This window comes from Talpa europaea (genome assembly GCF_964194135.1).
Source record: "Talpa europaea genome assembly, chromosome: 11".
Classification (NCBI taxonomy): Eukaryota; Metazoa; Chordata; class Mammalia; order Eulipotyphla; family Talpidae; genus Talpa; species Talpa europaea.
In genome coordinates this window covers 54,518,880-54,540,281 of record NC_140078.1, presented here as the reverse complement: position 1 = coordinate 54,540,281, position 21,402 = coordinate 54,518,880, and the positions used below count along the sequence as shown (strand labels likewise).

Here is a 21,402-nt window from a genome sequence, read left to right as displayed (position 1 = left end):
TTATTTAGCAGTCGAGTCCCTCAACTTGCTGCTCTACTTAAAATAATTATTGATGAATCTTTCAAAGAACCGACAGGTTTCTAGAACCTTCATTTATGAATGGGTCACTATCATAAATAGTGATAAGCCATAGATTCCTTGCATCTGTGGGAAAAGAAACATGGAGACTGTTGTGTTGGCTACAATACTTGAGTTGCCTTTTAAAAGTTTGAGTTCTCCTTTTAAAAGTTTTTCAAACATTAAAAAACAAAAACAAAACTGTATCAGAACCACTTCTACAGACCAACCTGAACAATGATTTCTCAAAAGAGAAAAAGACTGAGAGACAGACATGCCCCTGACTCCAAAAAGCCAGGCTATCTGTGTAGTGTGACCAGATTGGATATGCCCACAGCTCCAAATACTCCCAACCCCCACCTGCTGCCAAGGTTCGCAACCTTTTACATTCTTTTAAAACACAAGATAACACAGACAAGTTACCCAAAGTAGGAGTGGTGAAAGCACAAAGCAAATGTTCCTCACATTTTAACGAGGTTGTCAAGGATGACGTGGATATCAAGGAGGACAAGAGGATACTGATTCTTTAGACTCTTATTATAGTGTCTTTTAATTTTGCTTGAGTGATGGAAGACTACAGCTTGTCAAAACCAGGTGCCTGGCCACATATGGAACACAACGAGATATAAATAATAGCATATTGGGAGTGGAGACTGGGTAGATGGAATACAGGAACTGTAACAAAGTTATCCCACATCACAGGAAAGAAAATGTGATGTCATATTCCAATAGTAAACACCAGGTAGAATCTTCCTTAAAAATGTAGATTTTTTTTTTAACTTCAAAGAAATGAACAACTAAAGCACAGGGCTTTTAAATCCACAAATTACTGTTTTTTTTTTTTTTTTTTTTTTTAGGAAAAAAAATCCAGGCAAGCTGCAGTTCCAAAGAGGAGGCACAAGTCTCCTAGTTGAACAAAGGTACTGCATTTTTTGCCTGCATGAAGGGACCACACAGAAAAATAAAGAGATTGTGTTGTGTGACGTGGAGTTGATCCAAATCTAGTGCTCAGCCATCCACAACTCCTTTCCCTAGCCCATCATCCTGCAAAGTGTTCACAATTTGCTGTCCTTCCTTCCAAAAGCCAGTAGACACAGAATCAGCTTTTCCTGGCTCTGCCTTGCAAATTGAGGCTGCCTGATGGAAAACGAAAATCAAAAGGAAGAATGCAAATCCATAAGGCCCCTCTCACAGTAAATTGAGTGAAATCCTTGTTCCTGAAATGTCCACCCACCCCCAATGAAATAAAAAAAAGAAGGAATCATCTGAATGCCAAACAAAGTCCTTTCTGCAGACCCTCAGCTGCAGAGCTCCATCCAGCTTTCCTAGCTAAGTACCAACCAGTATACCATCCCTCTTCAAGAGATGTTCAAAAAAAAACTGGTACTAACTCACAAGTGCCCTCCCCATCCCGGTGCTGCAAGGGAAAAATTCAAAATCTCTGACAGGCAAGAGTTACCTACAGCTGCTAAGCATTTGCCCCAAGAGTCAAACAGCACGCTAGGAGTTTTAAAAAGAGACCGATGGAGTGAGGGAGAGAATAAAAATCATACAGGTGGAACCCGCTTCCCAGCAGCGTCTGGCATCCTGCAAGGGCCCTCAGCGCCCAGCACCCTGGCTCACCTGGTACACGTCCCGTAGCCCGCACCACGTCCGCAGCACCTGGTGGCAAGCACGCAGCCTCTCCGTGTACCATCTCCGCAGCGTGGACACGGTCAAGTTCCACACGAAGCGGCTGCCGCTGAATAGCAGGTCCTCCACTCCACACATGAACACCGAAGCCATGCCTCCTCCTTCCCCAGGGGCCCGGAGGTACCTGGCTCCTGCAGCTGCTGCCCAGAGTCAGACCACAGCGGTCCCACCGCCTGCACTCCCCGACACCGGCTTCTGCTGGCAACCGGGGGTCAAGCCTTCCACCAAACTCGTCTTTCACCGTGCGTCCTGGCCAGCCTCCAGCGGCATGCCCCGGGATTGGGCGCCCGCCAGCCAACGGCTGCGGCTGGCACACAGAAGCCCAGTGTCCACCCCGCCCGCTGGCAGCGCAGAGCAAGCTGCGCTAAGCTGCGCCAGGCGAGCCCTGGATGCTCCCGGCACACGGGAAGCCCTGGCCGGCAAGGACTCCCCCTGGCGCTTCCAGAACGCGCTGGGCAGCGGGGGAAGTGGAGCAACTCTTTGCAGGCATAGAGAAGAGCTGCATTTCAGCTCACTTGGTTTGCACGTCCTGCACACACACACACACACACACGCACGCACACACACACACACACACACACACACACAGAGTCTCCTAATCGGTTTCAGAGAACACCTTACTTTATGCTATAGTCTTTGCTTGACATCTTGCTCTGTCCACACTGATAAATGCCTCCGGGCAATCACAGATGTAGGAAGGGAAAAAAAAAATCCTCCAAAGCATCCCAGTGGACCCCACTCCCCGAAGAACAGCCCTGGATGTTTCCTTGGTTGTACTGAAGCCAGGTGATGGAAGATACCAGCCTCAAAGCAACAGTGCGTGTGTGGCTTCAGATCCTGCCTTTGCTCTTAACTTGAGGATCCCTGAGAAAATGACAACTTCACCGCTGCTGCCAGCCAGGGGGCAGGTTTTCTCACCCCCTGCACTGTGCTCATTTCAATGCAGCAGTCATAGGAAAAATAAGGCACATTTTTGGTCTCTTGCAAAGAGCTTCCAGTTACTTTTTGCTGGGAAATAGAAGTTTACAAGAGAATCTTTGGTTTGCGTCTGGAAAATTCAACCTCTGGACTATCTAGTGGCAGCTGCCAACACAAATCTGCACCAAGAGTTTATTCTTGACTCAAAACTAAAGGAAACTGTTTTACCACTCATAAAGTCACCAGATAATTAATGTGTGTGTGTGCTTAAGCTCTCCCTTATGAATTGATATTGTCTAAGGCATTCTGAAAAGGGAGCCCGAGGAGTCCCACATACCACCAGTCTCTATTATCTTTAGAATGTGTGTAGATTTCAGTCCCATAAAATACAATCACGTTTACCATCACAAAATCCCTGCAGCAAATTTCTGGATGTTTTTTTCTGAATCCATCTGTAGGACAATTGTCTATTTTTTATTGGTGTTTCACACCTGGAATGGTCTCTTCACTATTAAGTGGCAGAATACTAAGGCACCAAGGGCTTTTTCATAAAGTAGCTCAGAAAGCTTCAGAAAAGACTATCAAAAAGTAAAACAGCTTTATTTCAGGTTTCAAATGTGCCTTTGGAATCTTAATTCAGGTGAAACTCAATCAGTCAAAAGAATACAAAATCTATCCCCAAAGTACCTATTGTTTTCAAAGTGACTGTAATCAGGAAACTTTTAAAGGATATTTCTTTTAAGCTTTTTACTTCTTTTTATTACTAATGAAATCAGTTGAGAGTTTTTGTTCAATGAGTTAAATAAGAGAGATGGCCTGATCCAAGATTTGGAAACCTTTCCTCACAATAATCTACTCTGTATACATTAGTACTAATATTTTCCAAGATAATAGTGATAGCATTTAAACAGAAAAAGAATCGAATAGGTCATACTGAATCAAAAGAAAATAAACCAAGTATAGTTTAAAAGAAATATCATTCTAATGGAAAACTACTGAACTTTGAGACTGGCCTATAAGGATCGGTGAGTAGTGGTGGTATATTTATTTTTTTTTAAGCAATGCGGTGTGGCTGTGTTCTCGGAAATGCTGGGCAGCCAAGGGAATACCAGAATAAAACCTATACCGGGTCAATTATCTCTGTCTCATGACACCATCCTCTCAGAAGAGATGCTCTAGAAACTCCACCACTGTCATGTATCTGTGTTTAGGTCTAAGGTCAGCAGTCAAATCCAACCCCAGTCATTTTCATTCAAAGTCAGTGCTTCATTATTTTCTAGAAAAGAGATGTGATATAATAAATAGGGGTTCTCAAAGTGCTGTCCCTTGAACCAGCAGGATCAGCATAACCTGGGACTTGCTGGAGATGCAAATTGTCAGATCTGCTCCAGAGTCAGAGACTCTGGGGTCAGGTCAGGGATCTGAATTCTCAGGGACCACTGGGAGACTCCTGCTCACTAAAAGAGCCACTGTTGCAGGGTCTGGTATTTAGAAGTTAAGTCTTCTTAAAGTGATGCCTGACTTGAATTCCTGTGCCTCACATGAGCCCCTTCTACCCACAAAGACTCAATGTCCTCATCTATAAAATGGGGATAATATCAAAATCTGCTACACAGGCTTTGGGGGATGATTAAGTGAAAAAGAAAACAAACTATCACTACCCAAATCAGGAATTGTTTCAATTTTTTCCACACAGATAAAATGGTGGAAGTAATTTTTAAAATATTTCAAGTAATTATCCATATCTGCTTCCCTACCCCTTTCTGTTTTTTTAAAGGTAGAAGTCGGCAGTGACTTGTTTGCAGGCTGCAATTCTGCTGCTCTCATTCAAATTCCCAAAAAGCTCTTTGTGTGTCAATCTTCCCCACGACAGCGAACCTTTTCTAGGGACTCGGAGGAGTCACATACACTCAAAGCTAGGTGACAAGCGACATCTTGTTCCCTTCCCTATAAACATTGATGTTTCTTATTCAATTGACTTTCCTCTCCTGCAGAGAGAGAAGTTTGAAGCTCTTGGATGGAGTGAGTGGGATTTTGGAGAGAAGGCAATGCAGGTTCTTCCCCACCAGGACTGATGGTGGGTGGCAACTACAGATGTGCAGCACGTGTGGCATCATCCTTAAAGAGAACTAGTCACGTGGGACTAACCAACTGCCAGGCACACACCCTTGAAGGTGCTCTAATGTTTCCTGTGGAAAGGGAGCTAAATTAAGCTACCTTCAAAATTCTTTTTCTTTTTTTAAATTTTAGAAGAGGATTTTCTTTCCTCTCTAGCATCAGAGTTTCCTGCAATCTACTGTAATTTCCTGCAGCTCTCTCCAGAGGCTTAAGAAGATGCTTCAGGTGACAGCATTACTCATACACCTGGGAGTTCTGCTATAGACGTAAAAGAGAAATTGTCATTATCCCTGAGGTTCCTGTAGGTTTTCCTCTGAGCAATCAGTAGGAAGAACACAACACCAGGAATACAGCACAAAATACTAACCCCATCTCTAGAAAGAGAAAGTCAGTTGGTAACATAGCAGCTTCCAATGGTCCCTTCTGCCATCAATAAGGCAGAGTCCTCCTAATGACTGTAGACTTTTATAAACTACTCTCCATATACCTGAAAAAAACATTTAGCTAAATTCTGACAAACCATGAACATCTAACATAAGGCTGGAGGGGAATGAAAATAAAGTCTAGTTTAATGGCCGTCAAACAGGGAAAAATTTGCACCCTTTGCCCATCTCCTGGGAACATTAGACAATGTCTGATGACACTTTTGGTTGTCATAACTGGAGAGGTCACTGGCATGTAGTAGGCAGAGGCCAGGGATATTGTTCACTGTTCTACACTGCCTGGGACAGACTCCACAGCAGGGAACCCAACTCTCCTGCCCAAATGTCAGTGGTGCAAATACTGGGGTGCTTGGGTCTAGCTCAGCATTACAATCTATTTTTCATATCCCATAGCTTTTTTTTTAAAAAAAAAATTATTTATTTTTATACAAGAATTGGGGTACAGGTCAGAGATGCACAGGGGGGGTGAGAGGATTCACCAGAGACAGTGTGGGGAATAGAACAGGCAGACGGACCGAAGTACACTGCTGAGGGGAGCAGCGGGCGAGACAGGAGAGATCTGTCCCACCATGTGGGTTTCTCCCTGGCCGGCCGGGAATCGAACTTGTGCTGCAGTGGCTGCGGATTTCTTCATAGGATTCATCTTAACCCCTGCGCCACCAGGGAGGCCCATATCCCATAGCTTTTGTTGTGAGAAAACATTCTTTCCTAAAAGCATCCTAAGGAAGAAACAAAACAACCCCTACAAGGACTTTCACTCACTCACGAAGAAGCAAGACAAATTCAAAATCCGTTGAGAAAGAACTGGAATGCCCTTTCCCATTATATTCACCCACCTTTTTGATACTGATAAAAATGAGGAATAGTACCTTTCATCAAAAATTGTTCATATTTTAGAACTTTAATTTAAAATTTTCATTTAAATTAGAGGCTCCCTAGGAGGGGTGAACTAAGCACACTACTCGTCTCCCCCCATCAATCCACAGGGGAGTGCTGGTGCCTCTCTTGGCCTGCACACTGCATGAACATTCCATGAAGGTCTCTCATTGCACATTTGACAGAACATTGTCCCTTTCAATCCACTGAAAGCTCACAGACTGCAAGCTCTGCGAGGAATCGCTGAAGTTGAAGTGAAGATGGAGTCATGGACAGCTCTCTCTTGTGCACAAGCACCCCATGCCCTGGAAAATGTTTCGTGATCATGGGCTCTGCACTCTACAAACCAGTCATGTCCCCAGTCATTATGACAACAACAAAAAGCTGGCACATAGCAGGCAATCAATACACATTTAATGAACTGACAAATAAATCATTGTTTGTCTCAACTATGAACACAAAAAGAACTGCATCCATTCCCAAAGTACATGCTCTTGTCCACTAAAAATACATATATTAAGTTTGTACTACATGTCAAGCAGGGAGCTAAGTACTTAGAATGCACTGTGACAGCCAGTATGATCTCTGTCTAAGAGGGGCTTAGAGTAAAGTGGGGATGTCAGACATTTGGACAAGTAATGGATAGGAACAGACGCTGCCACACAGGGGCATAGCAATGTAACAGAGGACACGGGAGGTGGGGGAAGGGAATGTCTCTTGGAGAATGTGACATTGCAGCTGGGACCTGAACACTGAGTTGGGGAGAGCTGGGTGACAGGAATGGGGGAAACACAAACAGCACTCCAATGCAGAGTGAACAGTAAGAACTAATGGTCCACAGGTAAGGGCGACCCTTATTTGTGGAACTTGTGAGAAAGGAAAGGAGGGAATGCTTGAGAGGGAGTTGGGCTCGGGAAGTCCAGTGGGGAAGCAGTTGCAAAGTCCTAGGAGTGAGCGGGAAAGGCTTAAAGCGGGCTTGTGTCAAGGTCCTTATAACTAAGAGGAAGGGGTCAACATGTTTCTTAGCTCCCCTGGGATCACAGGGCTTTACCTCACAGAGTGGTGGTGAGACTGTTAGGCAAAGGTACTCACATTCAAAGCAATCACCTTTTGTGGCCTCTGGCAGGGCAGCCCAGCCTTACAGAGGCAGGTTCCTCGATCTGGAGGTCTGTTTGTCCCCACCCTCCCCAATGGCTCCCCAGGAGGAGTTGGGAGGCTTGGGGAGGGGGACAAGTTTGCTTCAAGCCTGCTTGTGCCAGAAGTTAGGTGGTTTTGTTCCTCCTCCTTTCCTGCTTTCTCTCCTCTTTCCCTTTGGTCTGGAGAGCAAAGAGCAGCCTTGAGTCCTGGCCTCAGGCAGGAAGAGATGGAAAATAAGCATAGAAGCTGTGGCCTCCTGAAGCAGAGAGAGCAAGCTTGGTCACTCACAGCCCAAGGCTAACCAGAGTGCTGGTTAGGTTCCAGAGCTCCCTTCCTGACTTTGAAGGCTTTTTGGAATCACCAAGGAAGGACTGAAATTACTACTAACTAAATAATATTGAACACCAATGTATCCATCCTGCTTCTTTTTATTATTTATTTTTTTGTTTTTTTGTTTATTTATTTATCTTGGCAGACTCATTCTACTCCTAGAAGAGAAAGAAGAAATGTATCAATCTTGTGACTTACCTCCTACCCACCCCTAATTTGTCACCTTTCATTTACACTTAATTTAAATGCACATCAACAATGACAAAAATAAAATAGTAATAAATTGGTCTATATAGCACTCTCTTTTTATAGATAAATAAGGGTGGTTTCACATATGCATCAGTTGATTCTCACAATAATTCTCCAGAGGTCAAGTAGAGAAAGTTATTACTAGCACCACATAATTAATCAAGACACTGAGGCACAGAGAAAATAGGTAATCTGCTGAAGATTGGTGGATAAAAATCATTTTGAAAAGGGTAGCTGCTTTTTTTCAGTCCTTGCACTTTAATTAAGAGACAAAAAACCAATTTCTTTTGTATTTATAAGTTATTTGTTTTGGGTTCACACTAAAATTTATAGGGTATATGAATTGCTCTAGGATTTATTTATTATACCAGGAACTGAATGCAATGAAATGTCCACCCTCGGGGTTTACCTAATTTAAATAACAATAAAATGCCAATGAGAAGGAAAAGAAAATTATGAGAGATATGAAAGCAGTTACTTGAAACCCAGTGGGCTTTCACTCTTACACAACAAATGGTAGATGAAAACCAAAAAGACATGAAAAATTTTGACTCTGCAAAGATCAACCATACTATCTATGTATAGACAACCATAGTATAATGAAATCCAGAAATCAGCCAAGATCAATGCTTGCAAAGCAGTAAAATTCTCAAGGTCAGGAATACTCTGGGCATCAAACAAATATGGGCAGTAGGTTATAAAAATAGATCATTTTCCCCATTATTACTAAGAAATACAGAATGATTTGGTAGGATCATTGCCAGGAATTTGAAATATTTGGCCCTTAGCAGCAAGAGCAAAATAAAAGCAAAATCTTGCATCCAAAAAAAAAAAAGGAAAAAAGGAAGGTAAGTATTTCTTGTATATGGCTAGCCTAGAATTAATTTGAAGTTGACAGTCGTGACATGTTATTCAACACAACAAATGACATTGTCCAGTGAAAGACGAAGAAATCAGAAGCAGCATGCTACAGGCCTCAAGGCCTATGGATATTTCATAAAGTTGAGAAAATAGTTGTGTATTCTTCAGACCAACAATTCAGAGTGCACCAGACAGTATTTGAGAGGCATGAGCTACATGATCTGGTCTTAAGTCAATCACAGGAAGAAAACAGGGATTTTACTTCTGAAAGAGTAAATTTGAGAGACCTCCTCACCCTAAAATGTTTCCATTATTATTTTAGTCTGGTGGCTTTGCAGATCATTTTGGTTTGCTCTATATGTGTATGTATATTGGCAGGATAGAGTTGGTTGTCTCTCCATGAGCCATTTAGCTTCTTTCGAGAAACTCTGATTTTATGGGTGGTCATATTTCATGCCCCTTAGATGAATTATTATTGGACCGAGGGAAAGTATGACACCCCATTCTGGCAATAAGATATAAAGTGAAACTTTCTAAAGAGTTATAAATAGATCTCCCTCTTAGAGGCGATCGAACAACATAAGAATTTTGTCAGCACATTCCTTGATTTCTGCTTGTGTGAAGAAACAATGCTTTGAGCTACAATAGCCACCTTGTTACCAAGAGGACATGTGTTGACAACAAAGATAGTATGAAAGGGCCTCCCCGGTGGCGCAGCGGTTGAGCGCTGGGTTGCGAAGCTGTTCGCAGCCTGTGCAGCGCCGGTTCGATCCCCGGCTGCTCCCCGGCCACTGGAGGAGGGTCCCACATGGCATGCAGACCTCTCCTGCCGCCCACTGCTCCCCTCAGCAGTGTGCTTCGGTCCTTCTGCCTGCTCTGCTCCCCGCTCTGGCTCTGGTGGATTCTCTCACCCTCCCGCGCTTCTGACTGTACCCAGTGCATGTATAAACAAAACAAACAAACAAACAAACAAATAAATAAAGCATGCCTCTATTAAAAAAAAAAAAGATAGTATGAAAGAGAATGGTGAAAGTCTGGGTCCTTAATGATATTGTTTAAATGTTAAAGCAACCTGGGCACAGCCTACTTTCAGATGACTTGTAATGAGATGTAAATAACGTAATTTAAGCTGCTTTTAGTCGGATATTTTGTCACTTTCAATAGAGTATATTCAAAACTTACTACAAAGCTACAGTAATCAAGATAGTGTGGTACTGGCAATAAAATCACACATAAAGAAATGAGCGTTCAGGGCCTCCCCTGGTAGTGCAGGTGGTTGAGTGCCGCACTGTGAAGCTGTCCGCAGCCTCTGCAGTGCGGGTTTGATACCCACCGACTGGGGAGAATCCCACATGGCGCAGCAGACCTCTCCTGTCTCACCCACTGCTCCCCTTAGCAGTGTATTTCTTCAGTCTGCCTGTTCTGTTCCCTGCTCTGTCTCCAGTGAATTCTCTTACCCCCCGCACATCTGGCCCGGACCCCAGTTCTTGTATAAAAATAAATAAATCTTTAAAAAAAAAAGAAATGAGAGTTCAGATAAGTCCTTACATTTACAGTCAACTGATTTTTTTTTGACAATAGTGCCAACACTATTTAATGGGAATGCAAATTATTTTCTGCAAAGGATTCTAAGACAACTGGATAGTGCATGCAAAAAAAAGTAATATAAATAATTTCAATCCCTACCTCACATTACATACAATCATTAACTTAATATAGATAAAGACCTAAAAATAAGAGCTAAATCAATAAAATTCTTAGAAGAAAACATAATTGTATATTTTTGTAACACCAGATTAAGCTGTTTTTTCTTAGATAAACACATGAAAAGCACAAGTAACAGAAGTAAAAACACAAATTGGACTTCATCAAAATAAAAAAAAAACTTTTGTGCTTCAAGCAATACGATCAAGAAAATGAAAAGACAAGCCACTTACTGGAAGAAAATATTTGCAAATCCTGTATCTATGCAAAGAATAAAGCTTAATAGGAAAAAAACAAATAACCCAGTTTAAAAATGGGCAAAGAATTTAAATAGATATTTCTCTGAAGCAGATAATCTAGCAAGAACATAAAAAGACACTCAGCATCATTAATCATTAGGAAAATGCAAATTAAAACCCCAATGATAGATCAGTCCACACACACTAGAATGACTTTGATCAAAAGAGGGACAATAACAATTATTGGCAAGGGTGTGGAGAAATTGGAACCTTCTACATTACTTGTGGTAATGTAAAATTGTGCAGCCACTATAGAAAAGACTGGCGATTTCTCAAAAGGTTAAACATGAATTACTGTACAACCCAGAATATACCCAAAAGAATGAACAGGTGTTTTTGTGGATTTTTTAAAACTTGTCATGAATGTTCACAGCATCACTACTCACAATTACCAAAAGGTGTAAACAACTCACATGTCTATCAGCTCATAAAAAGACCAAAAAAAAAAAAAAAAAGAAAGAAAGAAAGAAAAGGCATATCTATACAATGTCATTTTTTTCCTCTATTTTTATTTTCTTATATTGTTGTTAATTTTTAGATAGTATTTGATTTCTCCCCTCAGGTGTAGTCCAAGTATTTCTCCCACCACCATAGCACCCCTGATCCGTCGCTACAGTCCCTGTACTCATCTGTAACAGGGTGATCCCCAGGAAAAGGGGATGTTCCAGGTTCCCTGCCCCACCCAAGGAAGGGTGTTGCCGAGTAGGGAGGAGAAGAGTTTGGAGAGGAGACTGGGAGAATGAAGGAGGAGAGATGAGCTGGATGAAGCACAGGAGCAGAGAGACATGTGAAGACACTGTGCTTGCTTTTCAGCCTTGGACTTGTTCCAGGGACTTGGGGGCACATGGAAGGAGACACTTAAAACAGACATGGGTGAGAGACCCGTGGGGAGGTTAACAATGGCAGAGTTCATCTTGATTTTGATTTTGCTCTTTTCCTTCCACACTTGTCTGGCTGTTTCTGCCTCTTTCCTGAGGTTCCCCACCAGAAGGTACCTTAGACTTGTGGCAAGCTTTTGGGCCTCAGTGGCCCTGCTTTGGGCCAGCCCTGTTTGGCTGGGCCTTTACCCTCAAGGGGGTGGGTAACTTCGGGTGCTTCATGTGAAAACTATATCATCTATCTATTCCTTTCTCTTTATTGCACACTAATTGTATTAAAGTTCCTTTCAATTAAAGATCTTATGCACTAGAGTATGTTTTGCCTTGATGCGGTGGATGGCAGAACCTACTTAGAGCAGACAAGTTTGGGAGTCCTGGGGTGTTCCTCACCCTGCCTGGTAACATTTGCTCCATATTTTGACCCCCACTATATGCTTCAGATCTGTGGTCAGCTTGCAAGTTTTGCCTTTTTCCTGATGCTTTTTTTGGTTTCTCTATATTCCACATATAAGTGAAACAAGCTGATATTTCTTTTTCCTTTTGACTTATTTCACTTAGCATAATTCCTTCCAGTTCCATCCATGGTGTCAAAAATGGCATGAGTAGTATTCTATTGTGCATGAAAAAACAGATAATGTAAAATTATTTAGCTATAAAAAATAATGATACATACTCAAGAAAACTGATAATATATGTTCACATAAATACTTGGATGTGAATGTTCATAAGAGTTCATAACTTTTTTATTCATAAGAACCAAAAATTGAAGGGCCTCCCTGGTGGCGCAAGGGGTTAAGACACAACCCATGAAGCTGTCCGCAGCCTCTGCAGCATGAGTTTGATCCCTGGCCAGGGAGCTACCCACATGGCACAGCAGACCTCTCCTGACTCTCCTGCTGCTCTCTTCAGCAGTGTATTTCAGTCAGTCTGCCGGTTCTGTTCCCCACTCTGTCTGTGGTGAATCTTCTCACCCTCCACACCTCTGGCCTGTACCCCAGTTCTTGCATGCATAATAAAATAAATCTTAAAAAAAAAAAAAAAAGAACCAAAAAGTGAAAACAGCTCAAATGTCACTTGAGAAGTATAGCTGTAAGTCAGGTACCACACACTGATGTTTTGACCCACAATGGGCTGCATACACAACAACGGTCCCACTAGGCTGTCCCATACAGTCTAGGTGTGTAGTAGGCTATCCCACCTAGGCTTGTGTAACTACATCCTATGACCTTTTGCACAATCATGAAGTTCTCAGAACCCATATATGGTCTTAAGCAACACATGAGTATATAATGGAGTATTATATAATATTAATACAAAGGTATGAGGTACTGACACATGCTATAATATGGATGAATTTTAAAAATACTATGCTAGGGGCCTCTCTGGTGGTCTAGGGGTTAAGTCTCAGTGCTACAACCACAAGGCCCCACTGCAGTTGCCTGAGTTTGATACCCGGCCAAGGAGCTAACTCACATGGTGCAGCAGACCTCTCCTGCTTAGCCCACTGCTCCCCTTAGCAGTGTATTTCAGTAGATCTGCCTGTTCTGCTCCCCACTCTGTCTCTGGTAAATCCTCTCAACCTTTCACCCCCATACCTCTGGCCTGCAGCCCAGTTCTTCTACACAAAAACAAATAATAATAAAATAAAAATACTATGCTAAGTGAAAGAAGTTAGACATAAAGACTATATAACCACAGAGACGTAATGCAGATTCATGGGCTTGGGGTTTTAATTTATAATGAGCACTCAGTATTTGTATCTTCGGAATATGGTGCTCAAACATCTCTTGATAGGGACGAATGCCTATTATATGAAGCAAAGTAAAAATAAAAGCGGGGAGGGGGGAAGGGAGGTACTGGATGTAACTTCATTATGAAACTGGGTGCAAGCATAAAAGAAAATAGAGAAAAATATATGAAATTATTGAGAGTTGTGACTTCTGAGTTGTGATCACTGGATGATTTTTATTTATTTGGATGGGGACTTTATTTTCCTAGTTTTCCATACCAGCATATATTACTTTTTAATTTATAATTTTAAAATGCTGATATAATCACACACAAGGCTATTCAGTGAATGAGATGTAAGCTACTTTCCCATTCTTGTTCCTCAGCTCCTCACTTCCAGGGCTGCCATGTAAGATTGCTCCAGTTGTTTACTGCACAGTGGCATCTGGCTGAGGCAGTGAGTGGGGGGTAAGCCATAACTCATGGCTCTAAGGAGAGGTCATCTAAATGACACGAAAATGCTACGTAAGCAAGTGTTAACCTTGCCCTTCTCCCTTCTCCAAAGGCTACTGCCACTATGTCTGATTTCCTGCACACTCCTTCAGACATCTATATTATTCAAACATATGCATCGTACTTTATCTATGGAAAAGTTACTTTAAAAGAAGAAAGAAATAGCAGGAAATCAAAGTATAACCAAAATTTAAGAACTTCTACAAAAGTCATTCAAGGTATCATGGTAAAAATTGCACATAAAGGAAGAATTTTATATATATATATATATATATATATATATATATATATGGAACTATGAAAGCATAAGGGAAAAATCATAAATGCAAGGATTGTTGAATTGTTTCCCCCCTTAGCAGTCCTCCCCAACTCACACACAAGGTTTAAGCAGCAAATAAAGTTGTTTGTATCCATTGCCAAGTGAGTAGATATTTGGTACTTCATTCACCACACTCCCCAAAGCTTAGAAAAAGCATAAGTGTGTGTGATTCAGCTTCTACTGCAGAAAACTTTAGGATTTGAATCTGTCAAGGAACCTGAGAATGAGTTTCCATGTAAAATCTGGCATGTTCCATTTCATTCATTCTAGAGTCCTTCAAAACAGGATAATTGCTCAGAGACAAATCATGTGACACTATGAATTTATAGTCTAACACCTCTATATTCATTCAACTTGAGCTGAAGTCTCTACTTGTTATGAGAAAAAATATGGTTAAATCAATAAATAATTGAAATTATGGGATCTGATTACAAGTCTTGTTCTGTCACTCTGAATAAGCTTTCACACATGACTATTTTTCTATTTCATGTTTTGTCTCTGGATTCCAACTCTTTTTCTTCAGGCTATTCATATTTGCTGTTCCTTCGGTCCTGAACACTGTTCTCCACCCCAGGCTTTCATCCAATGAACTCCCTTTTATCTTTCAAGCCTTGGCTTTAATGTTGATCCCTCAAAATAGGTAAATAGCCCATCAGCTTGATTTTTCAATCAGCAGCTTAATTTTTCCCTTACTAACATCCATCATTTTTAAAACTACCTGGTAATGCCTGATTTTACCAACAGAAACTACCTGGTAATGCCTGATTTTACCATGCCTGTCTCATCACCATTATATGACCTTTGCTTTGCACAGTACCTGGCTCATCATACCCAATAAATCTGGTAACTGGGTTGATTGTAATGTAAAAGCTTTACTTGGTCCCACAAAAGGAGAGCCTTTTAACATTAAAAAAACCTGGGTGCAATTTAAGACTTGAAACTGATTGAAAGCCAAGGGTAATATAGCTTGGGACCTATTCCTTAGCTCTGCAAGCATTTTTCATGGAAGAAGGGGGGAAAACCAAGAGGCTGGTATTGGATTTGGGTCAACTGCTGGATGAAAAGCATCAGCAATACTGGAGTAAAATGGTTGAGACCCAGGAAGTTGATAGCTTAAGTGTGAGATATTTCTAATACAATTGGGGACACTGTGTGCTAAGAAGAAGGTGAAGGTTAAGATCTCTAGATCTGAACCATCTTAATTTTAACTTAACCTGATTCAAATAGGTCTTGACAGTAGCAGTAGGGATTATCCAAGACATATTTGTCCTCCTAAGTGGCTTAGTTTTCTAAAGCCCCTTTCAAGAGTGCTTTGGGACCTTCAGAAACTAGTTCTGTTTCTATTACTTCAAGTTGTGCTAGAAGCAGGATCAGAAGGCTTAAACTCACTTGCCTTGTGGATTTGTTCTCTGTTTCTATTTCAAAAATGGAATACTTAAGTCTATTAACTGATTAACTATAAGAATGCAGAAGATGTGAAATGTTACTGGCAGTCGTTAGTTCAGTTTTTGAGAGGATAAGGAATTAACACAGTATAGAAATATATAAAAGTCAAACATTATATTTACATGATAAAACACAACCACCATAAACGCCTATGTAGAGACAATTCTGGAATCTCATGTCTGTCTAACTGTTGTGATGATGGGGTGAAAACCCAACTTCCAAAAGGACTAGCCTAAACCAGTCATGCTAATCTCATTTTCCTTGCCACATGATTGGTTCAGTAAAGGGCATGCAATCAAGTCATGATGGTTACGATCCAAGGGAAAATCTAAGGGGTATTCTGGGAAACCTAACCTGGAATTGGTTAAGCCACCTTGCTTCCAAGTGGAGGATGAAGCCAATACAGGAATTTAATTTAGGGCAGGTAATTACCAAGAAGGGAAGTTGGGGACCTCCCTGCTGGCACAGGGGTTAAATCTCAGCACTATCAAGCTATCGTCAGTCTCTGCGGAATGAGTTTGATCCCTGACCAGCGAGCTAACCCACATGGCACAGTAGACCTCTCTTGTCTCACCTGCTGCTCCCCTCAGCAGTGTATTTCAGTAGATCCTCCTGTTCAGTTCCCCATTCTGTCCCTGGTGAATCCTCTCACCACCTCACCTCTGGCCTAAACCCCAGTTCTTATAAGCATAAATAAATAAAATAAATCTTCTAAAAAAAAAAGAAGGGAAGTTGGAGCCTGGAGCCTTTAAATTGTGTGTAAGTTGGAGTTGCCTGACCTCAGGATGCCCACTTTTGTGAGATCAGATGTTTCCTTATTTAGTGAGAGAATTAATGTGGCTCCTCTGTCACTTTACACCTTTAATAATATATTTTACATTACACTGTAAGCTATGTCAAGGGCAGTATGTATGATCAATCTTTTAGTGCCAGAGCCTAAACCAATATTCTATATTTAGTCAGGGCTTAATTGATATAGGTGGATTAAATTGAACCAATTCTCAAATGTAATTTGTATAAAGTGAATTTCTCTGTCAACCCTAGGCCTCTGGACGTCTGATACCCGAATGAACAGTTTCAATTACAGATACTATGATATGATGGCAGAAGATTTATTGGCATTAGGAGATAGTACTATAATGGACCTCAACATATTATTTTTTAAAAAAAGATTTATTTATTTATCTATTTATTTATACAAGCACTGGGTACAGTGAGAAGCGCGGGCAGGGTGAAAGAATTCACCAGGGCCAGAGAGGAGAGCAGAACAGGCAGAAGGATCAAAGTACACTGCTGAGGGGAGCAGCAGGCGGCAGGAGAGGTCTGCACGCCATGTGGGACCCTCGCCGGTGGCCGGGGATTGAACAGGCGCTGCAGAGATTGCAGGCAGCTTCGCAACCCAGCACTCAACTGCTGCGCCACTGGGGAGGCCCTATATATTATTATTATATAAACAGCAATCAAAAGGGATAAGCAAATGATGAAAGTCAAGTATGGAAATGGTTAGCTAAAGAATGATTGAAAAAGAACTTAAGCTATCATTTTGTTTAAAGGGAGCACTACAGGATACTCAGATTACAGTTCTAATCAGCCAGGTACAGAATACAGGAGAGGAACAGCATTGTGTATCTGTGCAACATCCAGGAGGATACATTGTGTTGATCATCCTTGAAACGCTTTGTATGAAAAATGGAAGGGCTAGGTGAGATCCATACCACTTCATTCATAAGAACTGCTGGGGTCACAGAAGTGCTGCAGAGTTTAGCATGGATTCAGGGGTCTCAAGTGGGCATGCAGCTATTCCTCAGAAAATTGAAGATCTGCTCTTCCTTCTTATCTTTTTTTTTTAGAGATGTATTTATTTATGCACACAAGAACTGGGGCACAGGGCAGAGGTGTGGACGGTGGAAGGATTCACCAGAGACAGAGGAGGGAGCAGAACAGGTGGACTGACTGAAATACACTGCTGAGGGGAGCAGCGGGCGAGTCAGGAGAGGTCTGCTGCACCATATGGGTATCTCCCTGGCCAGGGATTGAACTCGTGTTGCAGTGGCTGTGGACAGCTTCATAGATTGCGTCTTAACACCTTGCGCCACCAGGGAGGTCCTCTTCCTTACTTTCTTTAGACAAAAGCTATATGTCAGGCATTGGGGATTTCATACTTATCCACCCATCCGAATATCCTCAACAACTCAGAAAAATTATCCCATTCCATTTTAAATTCAGCCTCACTGGGCAGTTACTTGTATTAACTAAGGATTTTTTTTTAAAGATTTACTTATTTATTTATACAAGCACTGGGTACAGTCAGAAGCGCGGGAGGGTGAGAGAATTCACCAGAGCCAGAGGGGAGAGCAGAGCAGGCAGACTGATGAAGTGCACTGCTGAGGGGAGCAGCGGGCGGCAGGAGAGGTCTGTGCACCATGTGGGACCCTCACCTGGCGGCTGGGGAGCCAACTGGCACAGCAGGGGCTGCGGGCAGCTTCGCAACCCAGTGCTCAACCACTGTGCCACCAGGGAGGCCCAACTAAGGATTTTTTTAATGGTAAGTACAATGGGGGGATGACATATAGAGTGCAGCATTTGCCCACAGGTCCTTTCCAAGCAAAGTAAAAGCGTCCAGTAATAGGAAATTTCAACAAAGCAGGAGGGAATCCTTCCTCATTGTGTAAATGGAGAAGCAGATCCTATTTCTGTCATGATTACTTATCCCAGAGACTATGAAATATCAAGCACTATTCAAACACAGTGACAGGAGCCTTCCCAGAGAGGAAAAACAGGCTGGACAGGTTTTGAAGTGGAGAAACATTAAATATGCATCCAATGCAATCAGTTTGAAAATAAAGAGGTTTAAGGACATGGTCAGACTTTACAAGTTCAAAGGCATTCCATTTGTGAAATGGAATAGTATAGAAGAATAGTATACTATTCTTTCTGTCCATTCCACACATTTGTACACACATACACACAAACACACACACACACAATGGTGTCTCTTTGCTTATTTTAATTCGACCTAGAATCAGAGACAAGTCTATCCCTAAGCATATTGGGTTGGGGGGTTCTCTTAAGGAAAAGTCAAATAAAAAATCCAGTCAAATATAATTTTTCTATGAGATATCCGCTAAATAACAGAACCCTGGAAAGTTAAAATTAAAATACTTTAAGCCTTGCTTTTTTAATCTAGAGGATCTTTTTTATAGTATTTTCTTTAAAGCTAAGGATGGAAAAATGTGATTCTATGTTTAAACCTGTTTATTAGAGTTAGAAGTATCAGATAATAACTTCGGTTACTGCATATTGATTTTTTTATTATGAACCATCCACTGAATATTAAATCCTCACCACAACCTCACTCACAACAATGAAATAACATTATTATTATCTTTATTTTACAGATGCTAAAACAGGCTTCAAGAGGTTAAAAGAGTGATAGGTTAGGTTGAGAGACTAGAGAGAACTGGATATTGTGGTCCCCAGTCAAGGCAGAGCAGTGAGTTCAGTGCTTGGTACTAGGTGGAGCTGGGCACAAGCAAAGTAGGTCAAGGAAAAAAAAAAAGCCAAGTTCATGTGAGCAGTTGGGAATGAGGACACCAACAAAGGAGGACAAGGCCTGGTGAAAGGTGAATCAGGTGGTTCAGAACCCAAAACTGTGCAGGAATGGAGGAAAAATGCAAGAGGTCTCATTTTGTCCATGCATGTTTACCAAGACGGCATACATCCCACCACGCCTGTCCTCACGGCAGTATCCACAGGGCCCATCACAGTGCTGGCACGTGAACAGGCATTGAGGGAAAGCTGGCTGAAGCAGGCAGAAAGAAAAGGGCTAGCCATCTAGGGGAGAAATGTGGGATGCCAGCCATACAGCAGCTGTAAATGTCTTTATTTCTCAAAGCTCTTTGCAATGAGAGAAATATAATTCTAACTAACGAGAAAAACAGAGAATTTATTGACTTGAATGACCAAACTGGGGAATAAATAGCATCAAATGGGGCTTACAAATGCCAAGAAATTTCTTTTTTTTTTCTCGTTGCCCTTTCCACTGTTTCCTCTGCACGATTTCTTCATTCTCTTAAGTGTGGTATCTCAATGTGGTATAAAACTTTCCCCTAAGTCTCCTCCAGGTACAGGTCTTGATAGCCTACTAATCAGAGAGGACGGAGAGCCTCTCTCTCCCTGCCAGCTCCACTAGGTTAGATTGTGATATGGATGCCGAATAACTATCATAAGCATTGTGACCTGAATGGAGGAAGTGGGTGGATGTAGTGACTATCTCAGCCAGGAGCAAGAGCCATTCGTGGATCCAGGAGGGTGGAGTACTATCTTTGGCAGCACCCTACTGGACAAAGTGTGGAAAGAACATTTCCCTCGGTGCAGGGTGTATCTGTTACCAGAAGAAGGGGGTAAAGGATCGCTAAGTAACATCAATAAACAGTGCATATTCTTTACAGTCTCTTGCCTTTGAGACAAACCAACACTTGTACTAAGGTAGAACCATTGCTAAGTCATGACATCCTTGCTCTGGAATGAACCATGGTGTCTAGATTATTCCAATACCATGTTTCCCAGTCCCTCCCCTCATTTGTGTCAGAAATTAAATGACCTTTCAGGTTTGCAGAAAAGGCCTTTTAATTCCATGGTAGCCCATCCAACTGAAATTTAAATTTAACTTGGTCTTGCTTAGGGGAACAGTATCCTGGGATACGCACCATATTAATAGTAACTGCCTTTACAGTAATGTGATTTCAAATACTATTCGTTTATATTTTCATTAATATGGTTATATGACACCTTAAGTATATTACTTATTAAATTTTCCATCTGTTGCAAGAAGGAATGCATTGCTTTTTTGTACCCAAAGCATACCAATAACAGCACATTACTTTTATTAGGATACCATTAATTTCAGAGCTTACGACATTATTAAAAAGGTCCTCACCACTGCCATGTGGGAGGCACAACTTATTCCCTTTCCATAAATCAATGCAAAAAGACACAAAGTGCCAAATGCTAAAAACTTTCACATTTAATGTTTAAAGTCTTTAAAATGGCCAAAGGGAGGCTCATGCTCTCACTGGCTCAAATGGTGAAGCTCTAGGTTGGATGAACAATGGCTCTTGGAAAAATATGCTCCAGAAGTGCACAGACTTTGCTGTCAAGATGCCAGCTCTGCAAGACTCAAACCAAAGTTTCCCAGTTTGTCTAGATCCTTCCCATCAATAGTTATCATTTTCACAGGCTCTCATGCTCCCCAGTCAGTAAGTTGGCTCTCCAGCCAACTGCCCCTTTAAATAGCCTTGCCATGTTTCCTTTATAAAATATTCACTTTCCTTTCAGTCCCAGTCTCCAACTTCTGCAGGAAAAAAAAGAAACTGCTAAATGATGCCGTCTCCTCATTTGAAACTTACCTATCACTTCCTCCTCATTCAGTTAGTTTTATGGCAGCAGACACGATCTTTGGGTCAGGTCCCCAAGCAATCAGTGGACACTGATCTTTAGCCAATTCTTATCTATTACAACTAATGTCAAGATTTTGAGCAGGTAACTTCACCTGCATTTGAGAAGAGTATCTTTAGGGGGTGAGGAGGAGGCTTCCTCAAACTGGAGTAAACCAGAACACAGGGTGACTATGATCTGGTTTAAGGAACATGTGGTAATATAGATGAGACACCCCCACTCCAGTCCTTGGCAACATTTCATCTGTGCCTTTCCCTGATATAAGTTCAATAACAGGACCTTGGCAAAAAGAGAGCAAGTATTAGCCATAGAAGAGAGAGAAACAACAAGAATAATGGCAGTGATCCCACCTATGATGCCCACCAATTGGGGTGACA

The 21,402-nt window shown here is 41.7% G+C and overlaps 1 protein-coding gene across 1 annotated transcript in view; it reads right to left on the bottom strand.

Annotated features, from left to right (window-relative positions):
• FRMD4B (FERM domain containing 4B) overlaps positions 1-1,905 on the bottom strand; it is a gene marked incomplete at its 3' end in the record, with an annotated part of 177,201 nt that extends 175,296 nt beyond the window's left edge. Inside the window, exon 1 of the mRNA XM_084248254.1 lies at positions 1,681-1,905. Within this exon, the coding sequence (XP_084104380.1) occupies positions 1,681-1,842 (162 nt within the window). The 5' untranslated portion in view covers positions 1,843-1,905. The remainder of the gene's footprint in view (positions 1-1,680) is intronic.
• Positions 1,906-21,402: the final 19,497 nt, after the last annotated feature.